The 20,067-nt window shown below is 39.0% G+C and overlaps 1 protein-coding gene across 2 annotated transcripts; it reads left to right on the top strand.

Annotated features, from left to right (window-relative positions):
* Positions 1-3: 3 nt before the first annotated feature.
* PURG (purine rich element binding protein G) lies at positions 4-18,703 on the top strand. Of its 2 annotated transcripts, none has more exons than XM_028711887.2 (2): positions 4-364; positions 1,709-18,703. In XM_028711887.2, exon 2 carries the CDS (start codon positions 1,722-1,724, stop codon positions 2,733-2,735), a length of 1,014 nt encoding a protein of 337 aa, XP_028567720.1. In that variant the 5' UTR covers positions 4-364; positions 1,709-1,721; the 3' UTR covers positions 2,736-18,703. The 2 variants fall into 2 exon arrangements, with proteins under 2 accessions (XP_028567720.1, XP_028567721.1); XM_028711888.2 differs by having other exon boundaries at positions 5-364; positions 1,836-18,703.
* Positions 18,704-20,067: the final 1,364 nt, after the last annotated feature.

Here is a 20,067-nt window from a genome sequence, read left to right as displayed (position 1 = left end):
TCTGGGGCTTGTAGTTTGCGGTTCTGTGAGGGGAGGCGGGAGAGGAGGTCGGTACGGTTTGGCGACGGGAAACGAACCCCCGGGCCCCTCTCCCCGCTCGTCGCCCTGCTCCTTCCGTCTAGTGGCGCGGAGAGCGGGCTCCGTCCGGGCTTCCCGGCGGAGGAAACGGACCTGAGGCGGCGGCGGGAAGCGAGCCGGGCGGGCGGGCGGTAGGACCTGCCCGGCCGGGGATGCGCCTCTCCGGCTCCCTGCGGGCGGCAGCGCGGGGAAGGCGAGCGCTGCGGGGGCCAGCGGCGGCTGACTGGCTAGCTGGCGAGCGAGGAAGGAAGGAAGGAAGGAGGCGAGGAGCGGCTGACGAGATGGAGTAAGTATCCCCTCGCCCGGCTCCCTCCTCGCCCGCCTCGCCTGCGTGTCATGGCGGCGGGTGATCCTTCCCTCCCCATCCCCCCCCCCCCACAGCACGGAGAGCGCCGTGTATGTCGGCCTGAGGAGACGAGGGGGTGTCCGTGGGAACAGTCACCTGCTGTGTCAGGTGGAGGGGTGGGGGTTGCTCCCACAGGTAGAAAAAAGCGGGGTTGGCTTTGACCCTGGGAGGCTGTTGCCGAGGGCGGCGGAGAGGGAGGGGGGGAGACAGCCGAGCAGTTAGAGAGGCTTGTGGTGGCGGGAAGGCCCGTAATCGGGAAGGGTGGCAATATTTATTTATTTTTTGCAGGCCTTTATTCCAGGGGTTTCCCCTTCCCCTTATCCTGCACCCCCAACAAAGGGCATGCTACCTTCTGCCTTGAACGGCGGCGGCGGCAGCAGCAGCACATGCAGAAATTTCAGAAGAGGGGCGCTGGTATAGGGTTACCTTTTCTTTCTTTTTTTGCTGGCCCTGATCCTGTATTCTAGAATCATAGAGCTGGAAGGGAGAAGGAGGATCATCCTAGTCCCACCATCCTGCGATGCAGGAATATTTTGCCCAACGTGGGGTTCGAACCCACCACCCTGAAACTCTTGACCCTGAGATTCAGAGCCTCGTGCTGTGCCAGCTGAGCTATCCCAGTCCTGACATGCTGAAATTCAGCAAATGAAGGCTTTTCTATCATATATTATTATTATTATTATTATTATTATTATTATTATTAATACCTGTCCCATCTGGCTGGGTTTCCCCCAGGCACTATGGACGGCTTACAAAACATGTAAAAAACATAGTAAAATGTCAAACATTAAAAACTTCCCAATACAGGGCTGCGATCAGATGTCTTCTAAATAATAGTCCCTTCGCCAGGAAAAGCTGGCGAAAGTTTCTATATGTCGGGAAGCTATTTAAGGCACAAGCAGGGCCAGTGAAGGTGGGCAGGGGGATGGCGACCCTACATCACCGCTTTTCTCTTTTAAGATTTATGCTCTCTCTTTAACATTATAACCTTCAGAAATTCTGCATGTGAAGCTTTTACCACAATGTATCCCTGTCAGGAAAGGCTCCAAATCCCTCCCTGCCCCTTGTAACATCCATAGCTATTATGGGTTGAATGGGCTCTGTTTCTATCTCCCTCGCTCCCACAGTACTGTGGGTCGGAATAAAAGGCAAGAGAGAAGTGTTAATGGAGCAACTTTCTAGTGAAATTAATTATGTACAGAGAGGCTATTGCCGGGAAAGCAGAATAGGCATGCTGGATGTCTATGGTGTTATGCATCTTTGTCATATATTTGTTGTTTTCAGTTGATTGGTAAAGATGGAGAGAGGCAGAGGAGGAGGAGGAGGAAGGAGTGTGGGGGGCTCTGGCCTACACAGGAGCATTTACTCCCAGTCCCAGCAGCAGTATCATTATCCTGCCTCCTCTTCTCAGGCGGGCTGCATGGAGATCCAGGAGCTGGCCTCCAAAAGAGTGGACATCCAAAAAAAGAGGTTTTATTTGGATGTGAAACAGAGTTCCCGAGGCCGCTTTCTGAAGATAGCAGAAGTCTGGATAGGAAGAGGCAGGCAGGACAATATCAGGAAAAGCAAGCTGACTCTCTCCTTGTCAGTAGCTTCTGAGCTAAAGGATTGTCTGGGAGATTTCATAGAGCACTATGCCCATTTGGGCCTAAAAGGCAGCCAGAGTCATCGGAATGATCACAGTAATGGCAAAGAGCAAGATTCAAGAAGACGGCAACACCATCACCCACCATCACCTCCAGCATCAGTTGGCTCAGAAGAGCATCTTCACAGCGTCTTAAAAACTGAGTATATTGAAAGAGACAATAGGAAGTATTACCTAGACCTGAAGGAGAACCAACGTGGACGTTTCTTACGGATTAGACAAACCTTGATTAGAGGACCAGGCATGATAGGATATTTTGGTCACAGTTTGGGACAGGAACAAACTATTGTCCTTCCAGCGCAGGGGATGATTGAGTTCAGGGATGCTTTGGTCCAGCTCATTGAAGAGTATGGTGAAGGAGACATAGAAGAAAGGAGGAGCGGAGGTGATGAGCCTCCTGAACTCCCAGAAGGGACCTCCTTCAGGGTAGACAACAAAAGGTTCTACTTTGATGTGGGGTCCAACAGGTACGGTATTTTTTTGAAGGTAAGTGAAGTGAGGCCTCCCTACCGTAACACCATCACTGTCCCATACAAAGCATGGACAAGATTTGGGGAAAACTTTATCAAGTATGAAGAGGAGATGAGGAGAATTTACAATGGCCATAAAGAGAAAAGAATGGATACAAGAGGGGACAGTGGTGAAGAACAAGAGGGTCTTGATTAGAATGTATTTCAACTGGCCAAGAAACAAAATAGAAAATTGGCTACAGATACTGATACGTAGTTGTTGGAAGAAGATGCCTTTCTTTTTGTAAGTTCTTCCCTGTTGTTAGATAACACCAATATATAAAATATTACAAGGGTTTGGTTGTCATATTAAATTATACCCAGTAATATCTCTGTGATTTCTATCAGAATAGTTGAGAATAGTTAACCACCCAATGATTCTGAAAATTCTAATAATTTCATGGTCTTCAAAGACTACTTGTGTATAATAGCGCTAAATCTCTTACTACGACCTTTAAAAGAATCTGTATCAGGTTTGTGTTGCAGTGTAACATGATACAAGTAAGGCAGATCAAATTAATGTCTTCTAATACTAACCATAGAGCATTTATGACCAAAACTGATCTTTAAATTTTAAATACTTGTATTGGGAAAGGTATCTTTGAATAACTATCTGCTGGTCACTTTATGGTAAAAATCTTGGAAGCGTGGGGGAGGGGGGATCAAACCTCTATAGTGTATTGGCCAGTAATTTCATGGTTACCTAATTTTATGATAACCTATTAATTTTAAGTGTCCCAACAATATAAATCCATGTTTGATTGTTTGAGAGTAATGTTTATCATGAATCATCCATTTGTATGGACTGCTTACATCATGTGAGGAGAGTTTTATTTAAATAATGGTGCAACATTTCAAAAGCTATTTTTGTATTTGTGGTGTTAAGGGGCTCCAGCAAGTTGCTGTGATGTGGGAATTTAGTAGGTGGTTACAGTTGGAATTAAAATTCAAAATAAGGAGGTTAAATATGTGATGTGGAAAAGTAGTAGAATAATGTTGTTTTTATCTTTATACTTTATGAAAATGCTTTGAGAGATTTTGGTGCATCACTTAACTGGTACAAAACAGATCTCTGATTTCACACTGATGCAGTTGAAGCATTCAATAACAGCTATCAGCACTTCCCTTAAATCTTACATTTCAAATCTATATTATTATTGCAGGCCACAATCTGCACTTCTTCTTTTGTTAAATCATTAACCCATGATCCTCCAGCTTAATGCTGTAGAGTTACATCGTGATCTGTAGAGCGATATCTAGAGACAAGAGTTCCAATCATGAGAAGATTTTTTAAAAATACCAAGATGATGAATGGAGAATTCTGTGTTGATTATTGATAAAGAAAAGAAAAAAGTGAACTTGCACCAAAATCACCAAAGGAACTTTAGAAATGTGTGTTACAGTTGTGACAGAGAAGGGGGGGAAAGATGTATGGACTTTAATTTCACTGTTTTAGGTGAGTTTCCCAATACAGTGGTGCCTCGCAAGACTAAATTAATCCGTTCCGCGAGTCTCTTCGTCTTGCAGTTTTTTCGTCTTGCGAAGCACGGCTATTAGCGACTTTAAGCAAAAGGAAACAAACTCGCAAGAACTCGCAAGACATTTCGTCTTGCGAAGCAAGCCCATAGGGAAATTCGTCTTGCGGAACGACTCAAAAAACAGAAAACCCTTTCGTCTAGCGAGTTTTTCGTCTTGCGAGGCATTCGTCTTGTGGGGCACCACTGTATATAAAAAGTGGACCTATTCAGTGTTTGGTCTAGTTTCAGAAATAATGAGTAATGTCAAACCTAAAACTAAGATTTCCAATTTGGTTATTTTAATTAGTAGTGGCCTACTGGGCCATGATATCATTGAAACATTCATCTTAGTATAAAAGTATACTAAGAGATGTTCTGGGGGTGGAAATTAGACATCTGAATGAAAGAGTTCTATGTACTGTTTGTGATGTTTTAAAATTATAGTGAGTTGTCTAAGCCTAAATTACCATATTGCTGATTTGGTGCTGCACGTCCCAATGCCTATAGTAATGGTAGTAGTGTTGGATTCCAAAATACAGGATCCATGAATGTAGAAACTCCTGATGCTCACATTCTCACAACTCTCGTCTCACTATGAGGAACTTCCCCTTCCCCCTCAGTGCAACATGTTTAATTCTTATATCAGTCAATACATTTTTATTGGAATTTTATGGGAACTTTATCCTATCCTGTTAAATATGGTTCACTGAAATATCCTGCATTCTTCATATAAACTTTTAATTGATAAAAGTATACAAATTGTCTAACTAGTTGTCAAAAAAAGGCATTTTCCCTGTTTTTAAAAAAGGAAATAGCTGTGAAGTGGTATCTTTACGCTTCAGTCAGAATTTATATTTGATTATACAATGGCATGTGCAATTTTTCATCATTGTATCTAAATCCTGTTTTCTGGATTTTGCCATGGATTCTGTACTCAACCCCACTCCAAATTTCTGTATCCCCATTCCACTAATCAAGACTCAGTTTTCATCTGTTTACAGGTGCAGGTTGTTGTCTTCTTCAGATCAACTATGCCCTTAATTAAATGCAGTGCTTTTTTTCTTGGGGGACACAGGAGGACTCATAACCCTAAGCATTTTGTGAATCTTTGTACTTTCGTCCATTTACTGTATTTATTTTTCCCCATTTAAACTATAAAATGGTGATTTTCTTGAGTCAAAATGAGAGTACCCCTAAACATTTTTTTTGGGGAAAAAGCACTGATTAAATGCACATGTGAGCATCTGAGACTGACTACACATGAGCTGTAAAGTGGCCATCTACTATATACAGTATACAGTAATTTTGGCTTATCCATTGGAAGCAACTGCTTCTTTCATATTGTCATATCCAAGGGTTATAGTCAATTTACAAAGCTCAGAGCTTAAATGGTAATTTGGGAAATAGATTCTTTTTACACCTGGCAGTACATCCCCATCTTTGGAGAGTGGCAATAACATGTAGTGTTTGCAGAAGGGTCTGTTATAATGTAAAGAACTATTCTTTGCACCCCAAAAATGCCATGTCCCTTAAACTTGAGAAAAACACAAGCTTATTTGCACTAAAAAGCGTGGCCAAAAACAAATCTAGGAGGGCCGGGTGGATAAAATCAATTTGTACCTCTTGAATTATCTGTTCTCATGAGAGAATTTTACAGTAAAGCCCTGACCTCTCTTTTAAAACTATGGTCCAGACAGAAAGTCTGTCAGTTTTGTGATTTTGATAATAATGCACTTTATATTTTATAAATAATAGAAGCACATTTCTGCTACAGGTCTGGTACAGTGTGTTTCAATATTATACTCTAAATCAGTATAAAAATGGCTTTCTGCATATATGTCTGTCAGTGATCTATTTTATGGATTAGATCAAATTACACTGGCATGATTGAGTAGAGCAGGCACCACTTTGAAATTAATTTCAAAATATTAGTGGCCTGTTTTTTTCAGAAATATTGAGTACATTTCTCACTGGATTTGAATAATCAACATTTCTGAAACTCAAATACTTCAATAGATTTTTAAGTAACTTATTACTGCAGCTGCTGCAGATGTGGGTTAAATAACTTTGTCCTATCTGTAGTTTTGCAGTGTTGTCACATAATTCCTCTTCCTTCCATCAAGAGTCCTTTTTGGGGACTAAATTTTATGTGGTTTACACCAGGTTGGTAGTAGGTGACGTGTGCTGGCTATATCTCATATAATGTAGCCTCTCTTTTGCTGAAGTACAAACCTAGAAAGTTGTTATCACAAAACAGTTGTACAAGTGAGTTCCGCAGGACAATTAAAATGACTGTACTTTGCACCAATTCTATGAAAATATATAGCACATTACACTAACTGAAAAGCAAGTAAGTTTGATGAAAAAAATTGCAGAAAAACCATCCTTATTCCTATACTTAAAAGACTGGGATAAAAGATATCTAATGTGTCAAAACCAGACAGATTTAAAAACTAGAAATGAAGATGGAGATACTATTTCATAGTGACATCATATGTGTATCTCAATATTAAAACTTATTTTTTCTTAAGAATCTGCTGTTCTAAGGACCAGTTTCTCCCTGTCCATTTCTCTCAGACATGAGTAGTGTTACTGTGGTAGTAGCTTAAAAGTATCGGGTAAATAGACTACGGTAATTCTCCAATCGTATTCCAAGTAAATTTTCTTAACATGTTTTCAATTTAGTTAAATTTGCAATTAATATGTTATGGGCAGTGTTATTTTTCTAGAACGCTTCCCTTGTTCTCTTATAATGGCAATGAAGCCCACCTAAGAGGTGCCAGAACTGAGTTCCGGCTGGAAAAAAAGCCCTGTTTAAGGGGACCATATCGTTAAAATAGGAGAATCACATGCTTTGTGTTTGCACACAAATTATAGCACATTCCATCTTCCATTCATCAGCAGCACGCCCTTCCACGTCAAAATGAACAAAGTCTTTTCTTTAACATTGCTAAACCTAGGTTTAGATTTCTGTGAACAGGCTGATGATAGTAGCACCTTACCCATCCTTATCTAGATGCCTGCCCAAACTCACAAGAGGGAAAGTAACGTATATGTTCAGATAATAAACCAACATGACTAGGTTATTTTGGAGATAACAAAACCTTTTCTCCCCAAGCAAATGCAACAACATGAATCACTCTTGGCTATATCAGTGGAATACTTGTTTACAGCACATTTCCCCACATAAGTGTATATCCCAGAGCAGTTTGTAAGCTCTTGCATAAAGGGGGAAAAGGACAGTGTGAATCGGTTCTAAGATTTAGGGTGGTACCCAGTGTTGCATAAGCAGAATTTCCCCTATCCTCCCTATTTCACCCCCTCAGGTCCCACTTCAGATCTGCTCCAAAGCCTCTCCCAACCCTTGGAAGCGGATTTGGTGGATATCTGGAGGTCTGCCAGGTATGAGAGAAAAGGAAATTCTGTTCTGCTAGCGGTCAGACACAATTGGAATATCACCCTTAATATAGCTAATAAGATATTTGCAGTGATTATATCTTTACTATATGCATGTTGGCTGATATCCAGTGTTAATCAAACTCGAAGTAGACCTATTGATTGCAGTTGGTCTGGTCTCAGAACGATGGTTGCGTATCACCCATTATTATATATCAAGCCTTTGACCCTGAAATCTCTATCTGAATTTCTGAATTTAAAAATAGGATCTAAAAATCAACTTTTGTACAAACAGAAATTTCAGGTAAATGTTTAGCTCACCAAACTGTTTAATTTATGAGTTACCCCATATTTTCAAAATAAAACATTTTTTTAAAAAAAACCATTGGATTTTGGTATGCAACACAGAGAGGCAGGCCTCTCAGTAGAGTTGAAAGAAATATAGCAGCAAAAATGCTTCTTGAAATATAAGATGAGGTTGTAAAGTGCAGAGTGAAGGTGTAATATTGGATGCTATAGTGTAGCCTTCCTCAACCTGATGCCCTCCGGGTGTTTTTGGGCTGCAGCTTCTGTCATCCTTGACCACTGGCCTAGCTGCTTAGAACTGATAGGATCTGTAAAGCGAAGCTTTGGGGAAGAATACCATAGTGTTTCATGTAATAGTTGAACTGCAAGTCTCAAAATAGTGCTGATATTTAAGAATGATCCAAAATACTGTATCCTCTTGGGGCAACATCAGTGATATACACCCATTTGCACAATGGAAAGCTGCTCATGCAGTAGGACTTTTGGTTTTTCTTCTCCCCTCTCCATCCACAGCCTGCCCCCTAAATCTGTTCCAGAGGATCCTTCAACCATATGGAACAAGTTTTAGGGGCACACAGAGGGGCCAATGGAGGAAGGGGGGGGGAACCCACTGCATGAGTGGATGCCTGTTTTCACCCATGATATTTTATTGGGATGCAGATTGGTAGGAGCTTTTAACGTTATATGCTTGTTAGTGAACTTTTTTGCATTTTTAAATTGTTTAATAAAGTGGCTTAAAAACTCCATAGGGAAGAGAACCAGCAAGGTTCAGGAGGGACCGATGATCATTTATTGATAACCATGTTAATTGAAACTATAGCAATTTGTGTAGTAGCAATATATTTAGTTTATTATTTAGCTCTTGCTGTAGATTAGCTGCAGTTTGATTGAATTAAGCTCTTTATAATCGCAACATACTGGTTCAAATTCATTTGTATGTGCATGTAAAACATTTTCATCATCATCTTTGTTGCAATGTCCAAAATGAAATTTGCTTTTTCCATTTCATTGTTTTCAGAATCACTTTTATTTCCTAAATACATTTTGTAATAGTAAAGAACTGGAGTAAATATTTTATTTGGTTGAAGTGGAATGAAAACATGTGACATGCCATACCTAGGTATTTTCTGTTTTTTAAGCTAGAGAAATGCCCTTCTGATATTATGCTAGCTGAAGAACCTGTAGGCTCTCTAAGCAACTTTTTGTTTGTTAAAAATAATCTTGGCTCAGATGTCATGTTTCCAATCGCCCAAACCAAAAAAGAGTCATATTGTTGGTGCACAGCTCCTTTCAACCCTGAGCAACGATGGTTTATAGCAGGGATAGTTAACATTTGCCCCTGTAGATGTTGGACTACAACTGTCATCACCCTCAGCTATTCTCCATGCTGCCTGGGGCTGATGGAAGTTGGAGTCCAACAACTTCTGGGGGGCCACAGGTTAGCCACCTCTGCTTTACACTCTATCCTCCCTTTTCATGATCAGTTTGAAGAGTAAAATTCTGGTTTTCAGCTGGAGGTTTTATCATTAATTGTGAGTTTGTGCATAGTATAAGCTCTCTGGTTTGGATGCTCCAGCATGATGTAGCTTGCCCTAACCAGGTAATTGTTTCTCTTTGTACTCTTGACTTAACCAGTGAGATAAGAGAGTGCATGAGCAGAGGACCTATTCCCAGTCATCCAAAACATAATTTAGAACAGATCTAGTACAGCTGAACTTTTCCTGAGAATTATATACAAACCAATTCAAGCTAGTTTAACAGTTTTGGAATTTCCACTGACATATAGTATGGTAATCGTCAAGTGGTTCAGTAAAGTTTGATGACATGGTAACAGACATTTTTTAGTGAATGTCTGCAAGTCATCATTTGAATCTGCATGTAAAGGAAGTGCAGGAGATTTTCTTAATACTGTATGTATATGAAAATTGCAATCCTGTCACTATTTTTTGAAATTATTTCATTACCGCCATTGAGGATTTTTATGTGAGTGGGTTTTTGCTGTGGTTTTGCAAAACAAGGTTAATTTTGAGAGCAATCCTACATGTAGGTTTTTACGCTAACACTACTTCCAGAGCCACTCTGAATCTTAAGTCTGTAGATCTGATAGATTCATTTATTATATTTCTCAATACTTTCAATGATTTGCTTAAACACAAATATAGCTCTTGAGATAGCATTCATATGTTTCAAATGTAACATGATTGATAGCGATCAAAATCTCACTGCAGCCATAACTTTACTGATCTGACCATATTGAGATCAGGAGTGTGCTGTCGCATTGTGTACTCCCTCCTTGCATGAATCGTCCCGTCTCTTCATAGTTTACATTAACTATGTTGTCATTTCAATCTGCATTGCTGCTAGTCATGCTGTAGGATGAAGCCTACATTGTGCTAACTAAGGTTTGCAAAAGCACTTCAAACCCTGATTTCACAGAGCACCACTTTGCTTAACACATCATGGAGAGGGAGGAACTTGTATAGGAGAAGGCAGGACAACAAACAGGTCTTTAGTGCCATTTGTGCAGTACATGTTATCTGTGATTCTGGATTCCTTGATTTAGAAAGCAAGAGCAGAATATGGAGTTAAGATACTGCTCTGCCAGATGTGAGTTTGGGGGGCGGGTTACTGTTCTATTATTGTAACACTTGAAAATTTAATAAATGTACTTGAGATATTTAAAATGGTAAATTCATACTAACTTACAATTGCAAGATAACTGAAGCTTCACTGGGAAGCAAAAATACTAACCCTTAATTAGTTTTCTGCCCATCTTTGCCTCTGCTTCAAAAGTTTAAAAAACTGTAGAGCTGTGAAGTGAATGCAGGTTTCTGCTTCCTCAGTTTTTCCCATGTGCTCACTAGAGCAGACAGGGTTCTGGGTCAGAATAAATCTATCAATACTATAATGTACTAATGTTTTTTGTGGCAGCAATGAAGCCTCTGGCACTAATTTGCTGAGCTGTGCTGATGTTGCAGAGGCTGAGCAGCGATCATATTGCCAACTAAGCAGCAGAGGAGGCCTTAGAGGGAGCTTTGAGTCAGGGTTGCTGAAGAAAGGAAGGGAATGATAAAGAGGAGGCTGGGTAAAGGAGAAGGCAGGCATATTGAGACAGGCTATTTTAAGGAAAAATGATAAGCAGCAGCGAATAGGAGAGAAGATGTCAGCAAGGTGCCACATTGAGAACCCTTTAGAGCCGATGTCTGCAGGACAAAAGAAAAGGGATGGTGGAGTTCTGCACAGGGAGTAGGGAAAGAAGAGGGAAGGCTCTTATAAGCAGAGGGGAAGCAATGGCTTTATGAAAAGAGAAATGGAAGCAAGAATGGAGCACAGGAACATAAGGAAGTAGAGATTTTCTAAAGGAAAAGTCTGATGAGTGATTGACCACAGCTGTGGCCTTGGGTCTCTAATTTAGACCTAGATTGATGGAAATAATCTACATTAAAAGATGCTTGAGCTTTGGTCGTTCACTCAGTATTATGTATTCAAAGCGTTAAGATACTTCTACAACACATCAGTGCACACTGATTACTAGAAAAAAAAATCTGAAAACAGATCCTTTTCACCTCCCTCAAAATTAGCACATGACAGGGGCTAACTTTTTAGCACAGAGCAATCAGCTGTGGAATAAGGAATGAAAAGGATTTCCAGTGGCAACTTGTTTGCAAAAATGAAGGTGGTGTATTTACCAGCCTTTCATGTAGTATATGAACTGTACAACTATCATTTGGCAGAATTTTTACTAAGCATGGTTGTCTCTATTTTACATAAGAATTTATTATAGAATGTGTGTGGGAAAGCTGTATACATGCATATGTATGTGTACTGTTAAATAATGTCATTGCTGGACATAGCAAAATTCTTAAACAGTATCTATTCTCATTGGTGACAGATGAATTCTTGGATTTAGCCAAATAAGCATTTCAGTATTTTCAAATGCTCTAGTTCACAGTCTATGTTCTTCTCTGCCAACTAAAGCCCTGTGCTAACCCTGACTATGTTGTTGTGTGGGGGAAAGTGACCACCTTTAACATACATTCACACATCAACAAGCTTTCAAATATTTGAAATGAATTTAGCTGAGTAACAAACTACCTGAAAAATGCTAATAAAGATTACATATAACGACTGCTGATCTATCAGTTATAAATAGATACCTATGGAGAGTGCATACATGTGCTTGAGTTGTTCTTTATTACTACAAATAGGTATGAGGCACCTGAACATAGATCCCCTATACCAGTATAAAAGGCAGCCAGACAAAGCAGTGAAATATCAATGAATGTTATCTCTGGTTTTACACTTTCACACATCCAGTATATGCCCATTTTACTGGCTCCGATTCTTTAATTCTATATTTGCTGTTTTCTCCTTGCTTATGTCTTGATCTCTTTTTTCTGTTTCTTTCTGCAGTGCTGGAAAAGGTTGCTAATATCATTAATCTAGCACTGAGGCAAATGCAATAAAATATTTTGAATTCAATTGGGCTCTTAGGTTAAAATGCCATTAATATTCACATATGTGTCAGGGCTTCCCCAATGTTCATTTCCTTGGGCCATTTCAGAGAACCCCCATGTTTTAGGACTGCTGGCTGTGGTCTAGAAAGTATAGTTCACCTATTAGTAGGTAAGTGGTGTTTAGGCAATCCACCGTTTCCCCAATTTTTCAGAAATCGTCTGAGAAGGACCACCCCCAGTTTCATATTTACCAGGCTTGGCAACAATCAGATGCAAAAATGAACCCGCATAGAACAAGGTAGTAATTCCCACATAAGGTAGTCAGGAAGTAGAGCTGATGATGTAGCTCCATCCTTTAATCCCAGGTGGTAGGTTTTATCTGCATAGGGCTATAATAACAACTAGCTTTTATAACAGAAGAAACCCGAAATATGCTTGGACTTAAATATAAAATTTGAAGTTTATTTTGTTTTTGTTTAAGTCGTGTGTGTGTGTGTGTGTGTGTGTGTGTTTAGTCAAGAATTTTCATGTTTTAAACTCTAGATTTTTAAACTCTAGATTTACATATCTTATGCTCACATGAATGATAAGCAAACGGTAATCTCCTAATAAAAAAATAGTGTTGGCCTATCCCTATTGTCTTTTCATGGCAGCACTTTGTGTTTGAAGAGCACCTTGATAATTGGAGAAATTCTGTGATGAGATGTTAGGCAATTAGTAAAGAATAATGATGTATCATGCAGGTAATGGGGCAATGTCAGTACACATTTTAAAATATTAAGCTTTTATGCTATAATAGAAAACATTATCTACCTAATAATTTGTGACTGAGTCCAGCTATCCTACAAAGATATTCTAACAAGCTTAATATATAGCCTCCAAATAAAGATTTCCCATCAAGTGGTGACTAGCTAATCTCATTTCTAAATATTTAATCTTTCTCAATTTATTTATTTTTAATCCTACTTCAAGTTGTGTGTTTTCTTTTCCCACGAGATAATAGAACAAATAGCTCTCCTTATCAAGATCTTGCATGACATTGTCATTTTTATATAGTAAAGTATAAGTAGGTGGAGGGACTTTCTGTCCCCCCACCACCACCCATATATTAACGGACACCAGAAGCAAACATTTTGCCATTTCTAATTTTATTTTGACCAAATACATAATCCTAATTGTAGAATTATACAGTTCCAGAGTGGTTGCTTCATTAGTCTACAGTCACTCCTAGCCCTACTTACCTGAAAGTAAGCTCCACTTAGGAGTAGACATATTTAGGACAGCGCTACAGCACAACCAACAGACATGTGATACCTTGAAAGGCTAACCAATTTGTAGCAAAACATAGCTTACATTTTTAAAAATAAGCTCCAAATGGTTTAGCCCCAAGGCTAAACCATTATCTGGGTTGTCCTTTTCTATATGTTCCCCAGGTTTATGGTATTGATTTTAAGGTGAGGCAAAATGAACTGTACAAGATTCCAAATGTGGATTTACCATGGAGTTGTATGAAAGTATTACAATACCAGCAATTTTATTTTCATTCCTTTTCCTAATCCCTGGAATCTAATTTGCTTTTTTCACAATCACACAGTCTCTTCCCCAATTAGGTACTGCCAGTTCAGACCTCAAGTATGTCTGTGGACAGAATATTTTTGACCCTAGTGAGCATTACCTTAGAATTACTTTCATTGAACCCAATTTGCTTGACCTTCATCAGTATTGGAGAACCCAGTTTGCTTGACATTCATTCTTTTAAGCCCCAGAGATAGACAAAAATGGAACAGTCTCCCCTCTGGTTTTCCATTGAACTGGCTGGCTAAGGAGCAGGGTGCTATTTGCATATAAACTTTTAATTTTAAAAGAAAACAGGTTACTTAGAGCAACAACTGCCAAAGTTAGCACTTTGTACTTTTCTGAAGTACCAAAACCACAATCCTGTTGTATGGAGAATTATGACCCTCTCCACAGTTAAGAGAGATTTTAGAAGAGATGTAGTGAGTCAATGGTGCATGTTCAGGCTATACTACTACTAGTTCACATATGCACCTTCATTATTTAAATTATTTTTGACTGGCAGCTGAACGTGTAAATTGACACCATTGAAAAGCACTGCTGAAGTGATGAGAAGAGATACAAAACTTCCATCTAAGATGATATATGTCAGATGACCCATTCACGCATCATCTTATGAGCAAACCTCCCATTAACGGGATGACCATACACAGGCAAGATAAGTATTTCTGCATTAATAATCACCAGAAGTGCAGATAGCTAAAACTGTTAGTTTCTGCATTTTTAAAATGCAAAGCTGAGTATTGTTACATTTCACCCAAAAGTTCAGGAGGTTCCTTTTTTAGGATGCAGTTTTCTCGTTTTTAAAGGCTTATATAGGTGTATTAAATTTCTCTTCCCGAGTTGGTTTATTGAATGTTCAGGGTTGGGCATTTTATAGTCAAGATGTTACATACTACACATTTCACTCTTTGATCTGAATATACCTTGATTAGTGTAATATAACTGAGATGTGTAATAGGCATACTATACTCAGTCACAAAAACAATACATTTAGCATCCCAGGCAATGCTAGAAAGGTTCTCAAGGATGCCCCGCTCACCTGGACTACAAGGGCAGGGCCGATCCATTCTGCATGTTTTCAGCACACCAAGAAAATAGTTTCTAGTGGGCTTCAATGTGCTGGATCCAGTAGCAGCTCTCCTTTTTCTTATCCTGTCTCTGTTGCACCATAGTGGAGTGGGATGCCGTTTTCAGCGTCCCAAAAGATGTGACAATAAGACCATGGAGCTTCAAGCTAACAGCATGATATATTTAGAATATTTCATTGCCAGCACTTGGCTCCCTGATGCCTTCAAATAGCTTCATGATTTTTTTCTGTGCATTTTAGAGTCACATGCCTTTGTGGCATGGGAGACAGAGAGTGTATGAATGAAAATAACATCAAGTTCACTAACAATGTATTCCTAACCTAAGGCTGCAATCCTTACCCCAGTTACCAGGCAGTAAGACCCACTGAATTCAGTAGGACTTATGTCTGAGTACACATGGTTAGTAATCCATTAGTGTTCTTTCTTTTTCTTTTTTGCTCTTGATGTGTAGAGAGAGATTATGTAAGTATAGCCGTGAGTCTGTTCTTTATAAAGCAAACTCGCATGTGGAAGCATGGATGAAGCCAAGCTTTGCCTCATGCTAATGTTTGGCAGGCTCTTCAGGGAGACTTCAGATAGACTTCTGGTTTCAGGTAGCAGACACTTCAGAAATACTTGTTCTGGAAGACGCGTAAGAAGTACTGGTACTTTTGCTTTTCAAATTGTCTTCTGCCGATTAAGTCTATGGACTTGTATTATAATGTAAAGCTATTATACAATGTAAGTTGTTTGTACATAGTTGCAGCCTGGACAATAGCACTGCATATTTCTTTTAAACATAGCAAATTGTAATGTGGAGCACATTTGCCATGGCATGTGCAGCACCTGTGCTCTCCGCTCTTACTTTACTCTCTTTAGTAATGTGACAGTATAATTAGGTTTGGGATACTAACCTAAACCATGATCAAAGCTAGCACTTTAAGTACTTGTAGTCACTTTTCTTCTTACTATATGGAGCACCGCACTTTTATAAATACTAGTAGCACTGAGTTTCAAACTTTCTTTGCCCCCATATTTGTGTAGTCTTTACAGGGTGTGTGTTTAACAAAGGGTAATGGCTGTATGAAAATAGATTTTCATGAATGTGGCCACTGCCTGGTGCCTAACTTTTATTTTACGTTTTAAAATATTATAAACTGCTGAAAAGGGGGGTGAGATCCAGACTATATGTTGTAACTGTAAATGGAAACATCCCAAATTGCTGACATCTAGACAAAGCTGCTTTAAAAAGCCAACCCAAAAAATGTGCATATGTACACCCACAGGAGCACAGGCTTTCAAAAACATCAAAACTTTTAAAATACCGTAAGTAAGAACAGCACAAGAGCTTGTGTTTCAAACTTTGCATTATATTGACAGAGTATGAAGTAATTAATTTGGTTTTAAATGTAGAGTTCTGTAGACATAACGCTTGGTAATGGAAGCTTTTAGCATGGGGAATTACCTTGGATAGGCAAGAGTCACTCACAGCTATAGTTCACTGTGTGCATAAGCATTGCTTAAGCAGTTAGGAAAAAAATATGTACTGTTTCTGTAAACTAGTTTGACTTACACTGTATTGTATTTTCGACCGTAAAACAATCCCCCCTCCCCCAGCAAGGTAGAACTACAGTGCATTAGAAGAAACAGTCACTAGTTATGCTATTGCATTTGTGGAATGCTCTTAGCTTACAGAAAGTTTACTAAGGTTGGGTGGAAGTTTCTACACAATCATTAAATTTCTGTTGGTTACAAATAAAAACATCAGGATCTTTCTTCTACTTATAGAAGAAACTGACCTTAAAAAAAAATGCATTGTCTAATTTATATCCTTACCATCAACAAACGTGCTAGCTCTACATTATATGAAACCCTTAAATGTGCTGTTCCAGGTTTACTTCATGTTGCTAAATACCTTAAGAACTTGGAAATAAATTAACTTTGAAGGCCTGGGTAGCTTACAAAAAATTGAACCATTTTGTGCAAATATTTTTTTTCTTCTGAATACAACTATTTTCTAGATATCAGTCAATAAATGCTAGGGAGATTCTTTCTAAAGAGCCCAAAGCATTCATACTCTTTAATGTTCTCATGTGCTCTCATTCAGCTGGCACAATGCAATTACTGAAGCTAGCCTCTGAGGATTAGAAACTATACACAAACAGTTGTTAAGTGCACTATTTATGGTGGCGTCCAGATGTTGAGACTGCATGTACAGTTCCCATTACTCTCTCCTCACGAAGAACCAGAAATGCAGCCCTAATAAAATGATTAGTGTCAGCAGAACCCATTGTTTGCTCAAGGGTGTCCAAGGGGGTTGGACTCGATGGCCCTTGTGGTCTCTTCCAACTCTATGATTCTATGAGGAAGGTCCAAACACAAGGCCTATCTGATTAGGAACACACACAGCTTGATTGGGACCTTAGTCTTAAAGTGCCCTGCGATGTGTTACCAGTCTCGACTAATTAATTGAATTTTGCACAGTCCACTTTCATATCAGTAATAATCCTGACTGAGTTTTAGGAACCCACGTGATTTTATTACGACATAGTGACTATTATCAGTCATGTTGATTCTGCCACATCAGTGATATCTGTCTAATCAACTCTTAAAATGTAATGATTCATTCCAAATTCAGAGCATTATATTATAAGAATGTCACTCTTTACACTGACCTAACCTAAATATATTTAACTAGAATAGTCAGTATATTTAGTCCCTTTGCTAGTTGTGATTAAAATTACGTGAAAGAGCTTCTATAGTCAAATGGAAAATTGTGTAAAATGTACTAAAAATCTAGCAATGTCCTCTTTTCTAAGCTAATATACAATAAAATATTACAATATGATCCACAGATAGCTGAAGATATAAAGGGTAGGATTCAAAGAACCATGCATGGTATTGCTCCCCTACCCCCCGGTCCTGCCAGCCTGCTACAGTTCCCTTACAAAGCTATTCCCAGAGTTGGGGGGCGTATGCAGAGCTGCACTCAATATTGCGCCTGGGGTTGCATCTGGAAAGGTGCTCTTTGTATCCCATCCATTGTAGTTTTAATCCAGACAAATTTGCCAGGCTAGTTTTGTGGATCGTGTCTACAGTAGGCTAAACGGTTTGCAAGTTGTGTGTGTATATATATATACACACACATACTTATACAGATTTAGGGGAAGAGAAACTATAAAATTGGTGTTCCCCTTCAACTAGACCTCTATTTTCCCAATGTTCTTTTCTTAGCCTGAAGATAAAACGTTCATGTAAAAATATTTCTAAGGAATAATGAGCTGCTTTTTTAAAAAAGATAAAAAAACATTGTAATGGCACACAGGCAGTGTTTAACCTTAGTCGGTGGTGGGTTTGTTTTTCTTTTCAACAGCATGTGTAGTCATTTTAATTATCATTTTAGTATTCCTCCATAAGTGTAATGGTAATTTTGCAGCTGCACCTATAATCAGAATATGGCATTACAACAGTCAAGTTACTCAAAATCATGTGCATAGCAGGTAGCGGTTTACTCTGTGTGTGTATTCTTCCCCAATGGTACTATTCTTCAGTAGGATATTCTTAACCAAAAGGTGTGTTAAAGTCATGGCATGAAAAATTGTAAATGTAAACGAGTACATGTAATGCTAATTTAAAAGAATTTTCTTAAATTTATGTGATGCTTAATATTTCCTTAGAAAATTTGTTTTAAAGGTAGATCACTGTTCTGAAGGATGTTGGTCCTAATGGAATAAAAATAATGGAAATAAAATGCATGTGTTACAATTGTAGACATGGTAAAGAATTAAATGTGAACTTACTGTACGATACCGACTCTGTTTTCAAACAATCTGTTTTGCTGTTCTATTGTTAACATATATTTAAAAAGCAAATGTACTGTAACTTAGCACTTTTTTTCCTATGTGCCCTGTTCTCACTATACTAGAGGTACAAAATGGCATAGGTGTGGAACATGTAATCATGGCTGCATGTATATTTCAGGGTTTTTGCTTTTCTTGATGTACAAGACTGGTCTCTGCAGACATCATCTTAGGTGCAAAACCCTCTCTATCTATTGACTTATACTGTTACCTTACACAGTTCCAGAAATGTTTTTAAAGCAACTTAAGTTCAGGGTCTCTTTACATGATCTCTTTTCTAAAAGATAAGTGTTGGCCATTAAAGAGTAGACCTTGGGGATAATTCGTTTGAGCTCCTAAACACCTAGCTGAGGATGTAATCACATATGCCTTTAACAGGATAACATTTAAAGTTTTTGAATGTGGCATCCCCACACTTGCCATCAAGCAAGTACAGATTTGAAAGGGATGCACTGTATACTGCAAAACTCAGAGAAAGATCATGCCAACAAGAAATGGCCAGAAATGGCCACTTTGCTTGTATGTCTATATGCATGGAGTGGGGAGCAAAATAAAGAAAAGAAAAGTGGAATTGAGTATTAAGGGCATATGCAAATCTATCCTGAGACAGCACCACATATAGGTGTCACAGTAAATTTGCTTAATTTCATTACAAGCATTGCAGAACATCAGAAAACGAGGAAGAATGTACTCTCGTGAAGAGACCTCTCAAGCAGGACACAGTAACAGGCTAACAATTAAATTCCGTATTTTGTTATCGCTTCTTGTTTGGGCGAAAGAATTAAGACTCGGGGTCCTGTTCACTTGAGGTACTTACAAAAATGAAAAGGGAGGCATTCAAGTACATGAATACGAGCCATTGTTTATTGAAGGAGGGTATATTTTTTCCAGAGCAATGTGTTGAGTACGGACAGGTAAAGGGTCTTAGTGAGAGAAAGGATGCTTGAAAAGGAAGGAATACAAATTATTTTGGCTGTGCTGCAATCAAAACAAGCCTTAGGACACACACACACACACACACACACACACACACACAGAATGACACATTTCAGAGCAAGGTTGAATATTCTCTCACATTTAAAAGAAAATCTGCATGGCTCTAGAAAGCTAGCATGACAGAGAAAAATGGTTCTAACACAGCCTTTTTCTGATGTGCTGATTTTTCTGTACAGGAGTTTGTAATATGGAGAAGCTTTAAGTCTTGTAGTCCCTTGTCTTCTGAAGTAGCACAGTCCTGGCAGGACTATACTGCATACACATGTGGGTGAACTCTCAGCTAGTCAGCACATGACGACACACAGCTTGAAT

Source organism: Podarcis muralis, chromosome 17 (assembly GCF_964188315.1).
Source record: "Podarcis muralis chromosome 17, rPodMur119.hap1.1, whole genome shotgun sequence".
Lineage (NCBI taxonomy): Eukaryota > Metazoa > Chordata > Lepidosauria > Squamata > Lacertidae > Podarcis > Podarcis muralis.
The sequence above is the reverse complement of the archived record's forward strand: the minus strand, read 5'-3'. Positions and strand labels throughout refer to the sequence as shown.

Coding starts and splice junctions, on each gene's coding strand:
- PURG (XM_028711887.2), top strand. CDS start 1,722: ATGGAGAGAGGCAGAGGAGGAGGAGGAGGAAGGAGTGTGGGGGGCTCT.